The 14166-nt window shown below is 42.5% G+C and overlaps 2 protein-coding genes across 2 annotated transcripts in view; one reads left to right on the forward strand and one right to left on the reverse strand.

Moving 5' to 3' along the window:
* LOC124316136 (sporulation-specific protein 15-like) overlaps positions 1-14166 on the reverse strand; it is a 610960-nt gene that overhangs the window by 345348 nt on the left and 251446 nt on the right. The window lies entirely within an intron of this gene.
* On the forward strand, positions 265-6531 carry LOC124316760. Its single transcript, XM_046782708.1, has 10 exons — positions 265-838; positions 1501-1970; positions 2182-2576; positions 3567-4103; positions 4181-4360; positions 4461-4566; positions 4655-4741; positions 5257-5405; positions 5546-5704; positions 5924-6531. The coding sequence occupies exons 1-10, from the start codon at positions 265-267 to the stop codon at positions 6060-6062; spliced, it is 2796 nt and encodes a 931-aa protein (XP_046638664.1). The 3' UTR covers positions 6063-6531.

The following is a 14166-nucleotide window of genomic DNA, read 5'->3' on the forward strand; positions in this document are numbered from 1 at the left end:
ATGGGGACTCATTCCGGCGCGCTGCAGTTCACTTGTGTGCTGTGTGTGTCGTGGTTTTCTCCGCACTTCTTCCAGGTAGGACGTGCCAGTCCTCGGTTGTATTCCGGTCGTGATTGTTCGTGATTGCTGCACCTGGCCGTTTATTTCTTCCAGAAAAATTGTTTCCGACTAATCGGTGGAAATTTTCAAGTCAATTTCTTTTGCGTGTTTCTTCCGGTTTTTGTTCTTTTCGGATGGCTGGATCACCACTCCGTCGGAGCCAAGATGACGCAATTGTCGTCCTTTTGGCTGGTGTCTCTGACGCCAGGTGTCATCATCTCCCGGCTCGTTTGCATTGACGAGATGCAAAACCAGTCGGAGAAGCGACGGCCGGGCGATGGCAAGAAGAGTCTGCGATGGCCGTCGCTTCCGGACGAAGTTCTCCTCTCCAAGACTCCCAAATGGTTGAAATCCCTGTCGTTTCACCACCGACATAATTCGCCAGTGTCCAGTGCCAGTTTCGTTCTCCCCAAATTGCCCGGCAGCGACAATCACTTCCATCAGCCGGAAGAGGAATCCAGCGACGTCCAGACGGGTCAAGTTCATTTGCCTCCGTTGTGCTTCTCATCCGGCAGCAGTAGCACGGATGACAAGGCCAGATCTTCTTGGCTTCTGCCCACCTTTCCGGCCTTCCATCGCAAAGAAGTTTACCACCGACAGGCCGCCGCCAGAGAACGGCGCCAGCTGTCGGCCAAACTCGCCCGTCTACCGCCCATCACCACCACCACCAGCAGCAGTAGCACATCTCCTCCGCCAACTGTCCAGTCGTCATCCGCACCTCCACCGCGATCTCCCCGAGGTTAAAACCTAAAAAGACACAAATTCAATTTTCCTCAAAATTCAATTAGTTTCAGGTTACTAAGAAGGAAATGACATTATTTAATCCGGAATTTTTAAGAATGTGTGACTGACCTTGTTTGTCTTCCTCGTCATTCCAAAGAATCCTTAGAAAGTTAAAATTCCGGTGTAACTATTAGAGTAGGAAAAATATTAAGGATTTAGTTTTTTACTCTGGTGTAATCGATATCCACATATTAGTGGGCGGGGCTAAACCCAGCAAGGTCCCTCTACGCATAGATACACGTATAACATGGTAACCTTGACGTCACACACAACACACCAGAGAGAAACGAAAGTTCTTTCTATTCATTTTTATTCCCTTCTACCAGCTTGTGCCACATAATAATGAGATTGTCTGTGCTGTGCAGTGCTGCAGTAGTATCTAGTGAATGCTCAATTATTCCGTCTCGGATCTCCGTCGCTATCGGATTCATTTTTGTGCGGCCGTCTCTACCCTCCCCCCAAAACAATTTTTACCCAATTTGCGTGACTAAAATAACAAGTCATAGATCGCCTTGTAAATTGCAGGGTGTAGTCCCGTTTTGTGTCTATTTGTTTTTGTTGTGATCAAAGTGAATATTTTTCGTTTTCTCACGAAATTATTTTGACTGAAAATAAAAGGTGTGGAAGGGACGAGCGTGACTTTGCTGTCGAGTCGGAGCGGTCCAACGAGAGGAGAAGAAGAGGAGGAAGAACAGCAGGTCAAGATGCCGGGAACCATCACTGACGTTGGCCATCGTAATGTCCATTTATGGTCCGTCGGTAGGCGAACAAGAGAAGAAGAAGAAGACGATGATGAACGAAGAGAAAAGGCGGAACTGATGGCGCTGCTGAGGCCGGTGGTCTCCATATCGGGTCATCACGCAACACCACCACCAGTCGACGAAAGTTACCAGCCGACTAGAACAACGGCCGGATCGTCACGTGACCCACCGACTCCTACTGCTGCTGCTGCTGCTGGGCCTTCGACTCTTGTTAACAACACAACAACAGCCGACGACTTTCAGTGGACCATCGAATGGACGCCGAGTGCGGACGTCTTCCGACACCATTCCGCCACCAGTCCGTCCTCATCACGTTCTTCCGCTTCGGTAAATCAATTCAAAACTTTTCACTAAGTTGACCTACAAAACAATTCAAAAGTAAGACAAAAACAGCTGATTTTTAGAGGTCGGACGGCCAGCTGGCCGAGCAGACATTTGGGACAAGGTTGTGCACGAAATTGTTGGTGTTGGTTTTTTTTGAATGACGTAAGTTTAGACAGCCGTCGTGACTGGTTATGTTTTTTGTATTGTTGGTTAGGATGCTGACGAATTGATTGGAGACGAAGAGATGGCCGCTCCGTGGCCAGTCGAGCGGCATTGGCGGAGTGGCAGCGCTGCCAGCCGAGTCCGACATTCTCCACCGATTGCATCGCCAACGCCAACCAGTCGAAATGAAACAAAAGCCGAGCTCCCGCTGTTGGCTTATTCCACTTCGCCGCCAGTTCCGGCACTCCGAGCCAAAACGGCACATCCTTCCATGTCTTCGGCGGAAGAGGATCAGCTGACGGCCAGCCAACAACAACAACACTACCACCACCAAGAGCAGCCGGATCGCCAAGATTCCGAGGAAATCATCGAAGAGATCGAACACGTTTTCGATGAAATCGATATCCAATCCTTCGATGATGAATCGCCCGGCGTCCATCACAGTCGGTAAGTCCCGAGCCCAGTCACGCTCACGACATAAATCTCTTATTCCGCAGGGGCTTCACACAACTTGTACACACACAGCAACAACAACCCAAAAAAGTGTCTTTGTGCTGGGTTGCCGGACCCCTCCATACACAGCCCACACACATACATAGCACAATAGAGTTTGCCCATACGTGTCAACTCTGTCCCGTTTCAATGGCAACCGGACCCGTTTGACATCAACACAAAAGCTTTTTTTCTAGATCCTTCCTTCTGGGTTGTTGTTGTTGTTGTTGTTGTTGTTGTTTGGGGAGGTTGTCTTTTTGGCGGCCTTGTAGGGATGGATGGGAGGATACAATGCGACAGACGAGGAGCGGGAGAAGAGCCGGATATGTCATGCGACATTCGTGCTGGCACGGCAATTTTCTGAATAGTCGATCCGCTGCCATTTCGACCGATGGATGTGCGCTGACGTGGCTGTACAATTGTTGTTTTTTTCTCGGCTGATTGTTGTTTTTTCTGAACCTGAAACTACAAATAAATAAAGAAAATTTGGTACGAGTGCAAAAGAAACGACCCGACCCGAACTGGGACCCGGTCCAAAAAAAGTGTTGTTTGGTTTGCAGAACATGGGCAGCATTACGTCAAGGGGACCCAAAAGGATCAGCAAGACCCCCATCGTTTCATTGCAGAGTCATCGCCGTCGTGATGACCTTATTAAGCGGTGCGTGATTCATCCGATTTCCCGAATGTTCTCAAACATCCGGTTGGGAAATTTTGGCGCGAAATTTTGAAATTTTTAAAAAATATTCGCGGGTTATTTTTGAAACTATTGCTTTCAAATATTTACATGTGTGGTGATGATGTGATCGAGATGATGAGATGCCAAGACAATGTACGCCATGAATCGATCCGTCCCCTCCGGCCATTGTTACAGAACAGATGCGATCGATCCGATCCGATTGATTTTGATCCTTTTTGATTATTTGGTGATTTTGTCTATGACGACAGGTTAAAAGAAGATCCAGACGACCGTCTGGAACTGGATGACGACACGTCCGTCTTTGGCGGAGTCCAGCTGGAGCAGCTGAAAAAGCTCCTGCACCAGAATTCCGGCGGAAACAACAACGAAGTGGCCGAGGAAGTCGACGATTGCGACGGCAAAGAAACGACGTCGTCGTCTCCGACCTTCCGCCAAGATCCGTCGATGGCCGAGCAGTTGCTGGCCGTCCAGCCGGATTGCCTGCCCAATGCGGTCCAGCAGCATCAGTACTTGTATCATCCGGATGACCGGCCAATCAGCCGCAGTCCGCGTGTCGTCCACAGTCCCGTCCTCGGCCAAAGCGAATCTTCAATCCGGCGGGCGTTTGTCTTCGAAGAAGAAGAGGAAGTGCCGGAAGAGTTTGACGATCCGGCAGAAGCTTCCGCCAGATTGGTGGCTCCTCCCATCCAGGCCAAGAGCCGCTCGGTGGCTTCGTTCGCCAGCCGCAATACCCCGTCACCTGATGAGAATGGCCGCCGCCAGAGGTCTCTACCTACCCGAATCACGTAATTAAATTTCCATCCAATTTTAAATTAAAAAATCTCCTACTAAACAAAGTTTAATCATTACCAATGTAAATTAGCGAGAAATCGGTCCCGCCAGTTAAAAGGATCGGCGTGATGCCCTCGAGCATTGTCAACCGTCAAATCAAGGCCGGCCAATCGCTATCGCCGGCGGCTCATAAAACCAACCGGCCCGAGAGTCCCCAAGATCCTAAATCAATCCTCCAAACGGCCCTGAAGAATATCCACTCATCTGAATGGTAATTTTAAAAAAATTTAATTAAAATAAAATTAGCGGGAATTTAAAAAAATTTAAAAATTCAAATTCAAATTTGACTAAATCACCAAACTCAAAAATAGGGAAGTCAAAGTTGAAGGTATCCGACGTCTGGAGGATCTAATTACGGCCAACAGCGACTGTGTGGCTGCCGAACTTCACATCGTCGTCTTGGCATTGCTGGAGGAGGTACAAGATGCTCTTGCATAACAAATACCTAAAAATTTAATGAGATATATAATTCTTGCTCTGTTTTTCCTTCCGGCGAAACAAAAAGATTAAGAACTTGCGCTCCCAAGTGTCACGCGTGGCCATCCACTCGACGGGCAAAATGTTCCAGCACTTTGGCAAACAAATGGAACAGGTAAAATCATCAATTTTCACAACTTCTTTCATATTTCTTCGATTGTGTTTTTTAAAGTTGAAAGAGTTATGATTGGTTGGATGAAAGTTTGTTGACGCTTTGGAAAAACAAGTGATCGACGGCTGTTTAATTATGCTAAAAGGATTTCACCCCCTCAAAAGGGAAGGATGAACTTTTTTGGCACGTTCGTAATTATATCCGCCGATGTAATAAATATATGGGCGTGGATAAAAGAAAAATGGGGAGGGTGACTCTATTAGATCGTCTGGGAGAAGCAAAAAAGAAAAAAACAGCCATGATTGATTGCGTGGCGTAATTCAATCTGAAAAAAATAATTTAAAAAAATAAAAAGTGAAAATGGATCGCTAATTATATGCTAACGATTGTAATTGGAATTGATTACGAGGGCTGTCGGTGTGTTTCTGGGTAGAGATCATTAACGACGTCGAATTGATGAATTGCTGTGTGCTGTGCTGCTGCTGTTGTATATATATTCCATGCTGGCCCTGATGTAGGATTTAGACCGAACGGTGCCGCTGCTCCTGAGCAAGGCCGGCGACACGAACCGGTTCATCCGAGACGACGCCCACGCCGCTCTGATCAACGTCACCGAATTCGTCTCGCCGCCCAAAGCCATCGTCGTTATCGTCGGAGAAAGTCTAACGTATGTGATAGTTACTTTAGAAATAATTTAGTTAAATATAGTATACCTTTTATTCTTTCTTTTCTTGCTGGATCTATTCAATGGCCGGCTGTGGGTGTATGTACATAATGACGTTGGCCATTTGGTGTGTGTCACAACAGCCACAAGAACGCGACGGTACGGGCGGAAGGAGCCAAATTACTGGCGGCCATCGTCGTTAAATTGGGTCCGGCCAAGACCCTCAGCGGGGCCAAAGATGTCACCGAGAGGATCCTACCGGCCGCCGCCCATTTTATCCAAGATGGCAGTCTAGAAGCCAGGTAATATCATATCACTGTAATTAGAATTATTTTATTGTTAAGATATATAGATCTAGTATATACCTTTAATTGCAAGTGGAGGGACTTGTTGAGCTGCAGGGTCCCATTTTATAATTGGTCCTTGTGTGTATACGTATCAAATCCTTCCGGCGAATCTTAGAGCGGAAATATAATGAAGGGAATTATATCAATTTTGGGTTTTGTTTGTTTGTTTCACAGGGCCCAGGCCAAGAAGATTTTCAGCGTCGTCATCGAGGATCCCATTTTCGACAAGGCCATGCAAAAGTATCTGTCGCCGTCCACCATCCGCAACATCCAGCGGACGCTGGATACACTCCGCAAAACGAAAATGTACTAAAATGTTTAATCCCCCTGATTAATTTGATGAACAAAAGAATATTCGTTCCAGGCAGCCAGGGTTACATAAATTGTACACCACAATTTTTTTATTATTAAGTTTGATATCGATGTGATTGTTTTTTGCGTCCTAAAATTAGATATTATACCATTTCACTAAATGTGAAATGATTGGAAGGGAGGGGATTGTTGATTTATTTATTGGATTGTAATTACATCTTTAAATTATTTGCGTTGTTGGGTGGGGTTGGCTAAATTTAGGATTCGATTGAAATGCAGTTATTAAGTTTGTAGTTAAATAGTTAAAAAAGAAGACTTGTTGGGAGCCAATGACAATGATGTGAACTCGTGTGATCAAACAGGAAAAGAAATAAATGTACAGTTGGATTAAATTTGAAAAAAAAAGAAAATGAATTCTTCGAATTAAAGCAATTATTTTTCTAATCAGCAAACAAACCCAATTCGATTTTCAAAATTCTCAATTTGAAAAACGTCAGCGAAATGTACAAATCCGGCGGAAATGAGCGCCCTGCTGTTGCTGAGCGGCGCTCCGAGTCAAAGGGACGTCACGGCCGTCTGTCGGTATAAGAATCACGACACGGGGTCCCGCACTCACGCCGGCAACGCGCCCCACCCTATTAGAAAATGAATCGGCGATGATGTCTCTTTTCTTCGCGTTGTCATTACGTCAAGGAAAAAAAAGTTCACCCCCCGCCATGTAATTTATACATTTTCTTTTCATCACTTCAAATTTTAATGATGTCGTTGGCGCCAATTTATTTCAAAAAAAATTTTAAAAAATTTTAAAATTCCCGCCAAAATGTTTTAGATTTAAAAATAAAAAAGTAGGATGAAAACATTGAGAAGATGAAAGGTTCTATATGCGCGGTGATGACGAGCCAATCAAGACAAAACAGACGGGGAGGGGGGGGGGGGACTGGGTCGGAATGCGTACACAGAATAACAAGCGAGCTCGCTGGCTCGTTTCGCTTTTTATATTAGCAATACACGCCACGTTAGCTAGTTGCCGAACTTGTGTACATAAACACACACGACGACGACTAAGAAGAAAGAAAGAAGGAAGGAAAAAATAAAATGCCAAACTTGCCGGGATACTGTTGATGAGGCGATCGTGCCATCACGTTCGCCATCCATCCATCCGTTTGGCTGCTGCTGCGGATCAAAAAAACAACACACACACAAGCGGACCCTCGCCGCCCCGCTTTAGGACATGTCGGAGAAGAAAAGAAACACATCTAAGTTGGGACGACGGGCGCGTAGATTAGCAGCTAGTATATAAATATATATAAGAAGAAAAAAAAGGAGTTATTATATAGACTAGCTCACCAAGTAGGTTTTTCTCTCCTTTTCTTGTTTGATGGGTGGCGATGGGGGGGTCGCTCTCCCTGTTGCTCTTTCACGCCGGTCTTTATCGATCCGGGACCCGAGCATCAGCCCCACGCCTCGTGTAGACATATAGAAGAAAAAAGAAAAGGTCGCTCAACTGCTGTTGATGTGTTAATAGCTTGTTATATTCCAGCTGCCTGCTGCTGTCTCCACACAGATAATAAGCTGCTGCTAGGCGAGATGTGTTGTTGGTTCAGTTTTCGTTCACACTTGTTGCCCACTACGTTTTTACTTTTTAGTTTAGTTTTTTTTTAAAGATATTTAATCCATTTGAATTTGGCGCGCTTTTATTTATTTTACTTTTTATCACGAATTTGTCCGGACGCCCAGATATTTACGGAATGTTTCTTTATGACTATCCAAACAACAGACGTGCATGCCAACGCACTAGTTTGTTCAACGTCATAAAAAGTTTGGGGGAAGTTTGAAATAGACGTCGGTGCAAATAGTAGACGTAATCATTTCCCGGTTGGAATTGATTGAATTTTTAAGCGCATAGGCTCGATCGACATGTTGAGTTATCGCCGAAAATATTTGAAATAAAAACAAAACCTCATCCAAGATATAAAAACAAAAGTGGGGATGGAATAGCTGCCACGCCCCTGTATATCCACACTCTGATATGATGAAAGCCCATGTGTGTCTATATGCACTATCCCTGTATCTATCTCTTTATTATAATGTATTATTATTATTATTATAGGCGTTGGGGCGTCCCTTTACGACGCATCTAATGTCCCTCAGCTGCTTCCGCCGACCTTCTTTGTGCTGGATATATAGACTCACTCTTTATGATATAGAAGACGAGCGAATCATTAACAATTGAACGATTTCTAGGCAGACACCGAAGATGACGCTATATACAGGTCGATTATTATTGCTCTTCCTTTAGGGGGGTGTATATATAATACTCCGGCTGATTATTAGATGGACCAGCACATAACAGTTAATGATATCTCAATCAATTCTATTAGATGCCCAGTATAGGCTAAACAAGTAATTTAATCTAGGCAGATTTCTATAATGATTGATCGATAGAGACCACAGTATAGGCCTATTATTGACACATACAACAGGTGGCGTTGAGAGTGTTGGTCGGGTAAGTTATATTACGCAAGAAAAACACACTCGATAAGACTTGATGATGGGACTTATTTATTTATTTATCTGATGTTGCAATTATTGATGGGCCATCGCTTGATCCTAGGAGAGGGCTCCTTATTCCTTCCCCTGTAATCAATAACTAAGAGCCTAGGAAATGGTGTGGCCATATTTCTTTTCGGTGGCAGGCCGTGCAGTACAACAAGTTGTCTAACCTTTTCTGCCTATTTTGGCTTATTCATAATCGATTGATGTATCGGCTTAGCCTCTCGCCACTTGTTTCTAACGAGCAAAGAAACGAATCAAAAACCTTTTTAGCAAAACTAACAGACAAAGAAAGGAAGGCGAGATGCCATAGTTGCCCAAAAAGAAAAGATATACAGTCGCTACATGTAATTCGCGGGTAATTCAAAAATATTAGATTCTAGATTGATGATAAAAGAAGATTCAGCCTAGCTATATATACCATCAGTAAAATAATACTCGGGCATTATTCATGTGAATTTAGATCTATAGACACTTTGGGGGGACTGTGTAGAGACTAGAGAGCTCTGCTGAGATGCCGGTGCATGTAATAACCAAACGAGGATCATGCTGGTTAAAAAAAAAAGAGCTAGCTAGCGTTTAGGTTTCTCTAGATCTCTTTGAGCTTGGAAAGCCCCTTCAAACACGTTTGATATACGCAGGTTATGTATGCACAGTGCAAGTTGCCTGGCAACTACAACATGCTGATGATGAAATTGGAGAGTCTAAAGGGCATTCACCCATTCCGCATCTCGGAGATGCGCAAGGGGGAGGAGAGAGCTTTTGTGAGAATTTAGAGATAGTCACATTTCAGTCGGAATTTTCAGTTCAAATTTAAAATGGAAAGACAAATGGAATTAGATTCGACTCGAATCTAATTCCGTTTTCCTAATTCCAACGTCACGGGAATATTTCACGTAAAAAGTCAACGTCAAACGTCAGCAAAAAAAAAAAATCTTACGTCAAAAGTTATGACTTAATTACTAAAATTTCAAATTCCCAATTTGCATTACTTTATTTCGATCGAAATTTTTTCAACATACTGTGTGAAAAAAAATTTTTGAAAAAAAACACTAAATTGACAGAATCTAACAGATCAGCAGATCGTCAGCTGGTGTTACGGAGAATTAGCAGAAAAAAAATTACAAGGCTGTTATTATTTTTATTGACTTTGACGGCAAATTGTCGTTTTTACGCTTCCGAAACGTCAAACGTCAACGTCAAAGTCAATGATTTTTTGGGGGCTACGTCAAAAGTCACCAACACGTCAAAATGTGCAAATCGTGACTTAGTCATAAATTGAGTTAAGTCATAAATTGACTTAAGTCAAAAAATGACGTTCATTTCACTGGATTCGAGGGGTTGTAATTAATTGTCATGAGTGAATTGCCGATTATTAATGAGCGCGAAAGGGCAGAGTTATTTAAACTCGGTTAAACTGCACAGCACGCTCTTACTTTGTAAATTGCATTTAGCGCATGACTACTAAGCCTTAATTAGTCCGCGTAAAGGGTTAATCGTACGTTAACTGACCGACACACAACTTTGAAGCGTGAGACTCACTAATAAATAATAATGGAGTCGAGGTGAGTTAGAATTGACTCAACTATATGAGCCGTAAGTTACTTTAAGTTGAAATTGAACATTGCACGATGAAGGGATAACCGAGTCAAACCCCCCAAGACAATTGGGTGAAAGATTTAAGGGGCTCTAGCGAGAAGGTGCTGCCAGGTCCCTCCCTTGGTCATCAATTTTTCTAGTTGCACCTTGCTTCGAGTGTTTAAAGTTTAAATTGTTTACCCCCAAAGACCCCCACAGACAAAGTTGTGAGTTACTAAACCGGACCTGATCTGCAGTCGCTCTATAAATGAGTAATTTAATTAAACCTGACTAGAGTCAACCAAAATGGCCAGAGAAAACAGTTCGAGTCAACCGTATAGCTCAGGAATAATCGTATTCCGTACTACTCTGGATAACGATTAATAATCAATGCCAGCAGATAGTCAAAAAAGGAAGAAAAGAGATTAATTTTTCCTACCTTTGAGCCTGGGAAATCAGCCAGGCATCCACAGCCACAGTTGCTCCATCCATCCACTGCTAAGTTGAATACGCCAGACGACGCCAGAAGGAACATAGAAGAAAGAACGTCCTCGTGAATAGACATCCACACTCGCATGGGTGTACACGAAGACATTTACAGAAAGGAGAAGAAGAGATCCGTAATTCCACAGACATTGGTAGTTTCTCTAATCTGGATGCTGCTGTTTATCTAAACAAAAAAGAAAATAGTGAGTTACGAAAAATATTTAAACAGATAAAAACAAGCAAGGACAAGTTGAAAATGAGACTGTTGGTTAAACCTTAATTTGCAATCAATTTGAGAATTTAAGTTGGTTTATACCTACACACTGATGTGAGCATTGATGTGAGTCATACATCATCCAAATATCTATCAGGTCACAGGTTAATAAATGTAACGAAAATTATTACCCAATCAATGAGATGGTTGCTGATGACAGGTAAGTAGCAGCACAAGCAAAACTGACATGTCTTGTGGTTATGATGGCTGGCTCTGGCCTCAAGACCTGCACAAAGGAAAAGGTTACATTGTGCAAACAAATTGCCATGCATCAACAGGGGGCTTACATGATCAATGCTAAAAACCACAGGAAGTCAGGAAATAACATTTCACATATTTGGAAACAAGTTAAGCTCTTCTATTTGAGCTCCCATAATAATTATGTTAGTAATCTTGGTTTAATTTACCTTCCAAACAACATGGAGTGTGTATTAAGTGTGTTTCTGTAAAAAGGCGGGACCAGAGTTATTAACAAGACGACCACATTTTTGTGAAAACAAAATGAGAGCAGACGACATTAATATTCTAATTAGCCATGCTTAAGAATCGATAGAAATATTAAAAAATCGACCCCCCAGTTTTTAAATCCAAACCGCTCAAAAACGCGCTCGACATCCGGCTGAACGGATGTGGATTAATTACGCAACCATTGAATAAACCATTGAATTTAATGGAATCACACAATATTTTCGTCGGATGGGTTGCCTTCATCAATTAATCAAAGAAGTATTTCTTTTTGAACAAAAATGTTTTGTTTTGTTCATTCATGTGTATTTTTGTTATTTGATGTTTGTTTTCTATTATTATTATTAATCAGCCAGTGAGCCAGCGTCGTCGTAATACGCTCCACCAAAATATTGGATTTCCCTTTCATCTTTTCTTCATTTTTTAAAAATTTCATTTCCACGAAGCTTTTTCGATGTCTAAACAAATATTCAAATAATTAGAAAAAAGAAACTTTTTCTATTCTTCTGAATTTCGTTACAAAAGGGCAAAAAGCCTTATGTAACATCTATACACATCTCACATATATGTGTGTGGGGAGGTCGGCGTGCGTCTCCATGGCAACAACGAGTTATTAAAAGTTGAACAATGCCACCCGACACGTTCACCGCGTAGCTAATTTTTGCCGTTCTATTATTCTCTCTCTCTCCCATATCAATTATTATATATGACGTCATAACCGTTTCGCCATCATTTCATCAGCATCCCGGTCACGTCTACCGTTCTAACAAATTGCTGGTCAAATAATAGCCGCGCACAGTGCCACAGTCCTGTCATTTCCGCCTATATCATTCACGCCGCGGTATATATATATATATGTACGTAATATCCGGCCTCGTGTGTAAATGTTTCTGTTTACACAAGTCAAACAAAACGACTTGTTTTATTAGACCACACAGCCACCCTTTTTCTTTAGACTTGTTTTTCTATTGGCCCCACAAGACTTCCACTTTGCCAGTAGCCCAGCGACTATAACACACAATTTTAGCCGTTTCTAAGTGTACACACACGAAGAACAAAAAAAAATACATTCGTGAGGTATGCCAATATTGCGTGATGTTCTTTGGAACGCACTTGGGCCATTATCTGGAGAGACATTTATATTACAGCCCCCCCCCCTTCTCTCTCTCTGTGTGTCGTGCATATTATATGATATAGCTCTAGGCTATATAGTACCTTTATAGATTATTACGATACAAGGCCCCGAGGCGATGATATACACACAGGGGCGGGTCTACTAAATAAAAAGAAAATGTTGTTTTGTTGTTGTTGTTGTTGTTATTTTCTCCTTGGACTTTGTTTAATTTACTGTTTGTTTGTTTGTGATGGACTGCCACTGTCCTGCCCTTTTATGGAGAGAAAACTTGTGTGCGCAGTGGATATGTATAATATTGTTGTAGATATACAAACTTGTGCGCACAGGAGCACAGCAGAGAGCAATCATTTGCATGTCTGCTCTTGTTCGTTCCTCAATTGCTGCTGCTGGCCATCACGCACCGGGCAAAAATGGGCGCACTGGTCGTGCTGGGATTACACACACACACACACTGCACAATGCAACCCAAAAGAGGGGGAACTCTAATAGAATATGAGAGGGTGGAGTCCAAAGGCGGAGTCGCCCTCCGGTTATAAATGATCATGTAAAGATTATTTTATAGACGACGTATGTACATATAGCAATTGTGCATACATAAATATAGACGTCGGCAAATGTTATACGTGCGTGATGGTACGTCCATGTGCCGCTAGCGATTTGCATATTTAGCACTACAGGAAATGATTAGCGCAAAATTTGCCAATCAGAGGGTGGAGGACTCTGGCCGCCCAAAGTATAACTTTGGTCGAATGTTAAAAAAGGGGCGTGCACTTGGCGGCTGATTCAATCAAAGTTGAACTAAAAAAAAAAATTATGTGAACTTGAACGTCATACAACTTTGCTGACGTAAAGAGAAAATCAAATCTACAATAGAAATGATGGTAGAAAAAGAGCAAAGTTTTAGATCTATAAATTTGTATCGACGTTTTGAGCTATAGATAAATCTAAAAGCAATCGGAATTTATACCGAGGCTGTTTTGGACCCCCTTGATCCCCCCCTACCCTGGCTCAGGAAGGGGGGGGGGGGGATCAATACACTTGATGATCCGTGCGGATTTTGATCGACGATGATACGGAAGGTTTTATCTAGATCAAACTAGCAGAATAACATCTAGATTATACAACCCCGTATTGATCTACTTAAAACAAAACCATTTTGGTTTAAAAAGAAAATGTAAAAACACAATTAAATTGCTACAATTTAACATTTGATCAGAAAGTTTGTCTATTGAATAATTTCCAGATTGGAAGTGGCTCCCCGGCGAGGCCATTACCTTCACATTTGGAGCGATATTAATGAGCGTTATATAACTAGGTTATAGAGAGAGGGTTAGATTCTAGTAGTCGATCAAGTTCCATATCATTAAGAGATCTGGCCCAGCCCAACAGCGGGCCGGATCAATGGGGTTTTTTCTTCCCCCATGAGATGCTGGCATCACATATTTCAATCGTATTATTTGGCTATAGCTCCTGCTGCTGCTGTGTATGTGCTGGAATGGTTCAAACACATTCCACCATCTATAAATAAGGCGACATTCTTTAAGATAAGAAAGAAAGAAAGAGAGAGCTGTAGGCTATATAATACAAGAACTTCATATATTTACGGAATTCTAG

This window comes from Daphnia pulicaria, chromosome 12, assembly GCF_021234035.1.
Source record: "Daphnia pulicaria isolate SC F1-1A chromosome 12, SC_F0-13Bv2, whole genome shotgun sequence".
NCBI lineage: Eukaryota > Metazoa > Arthropoda > Branchiopoda > Diplostraca > Daphniidae > Daphnia > Daphnia pulicaria.

What these genes read in the sequence shown, in the direction of transcription:
- LOC124316760 (XM_046782708.1), top strand. Translation starts at nt 265, where the DNA reads ATGACGCAATTGTCGTCCTTTTGGCTGGTGTCTCTGACGCCAGGTGTC. An exon ending in TCCACCGCGATCTCCCCGAG is followed by an intron (nt 839 to 1,500) that starts GTTAAAACCTAA and finishes TGAAAATAAAAG; the next exon opens with GTGTGGAAGGGACGAGCGTG. An exon ending in GATGGCAGTCTAGAAGCCAG is followed by an intron (nt 5,705 to 5,923) that starts GTAATATCATAT and finishes TTTGTTTCACAG; the next exon opens with GGCCCAGGCCAAGAAGATTT.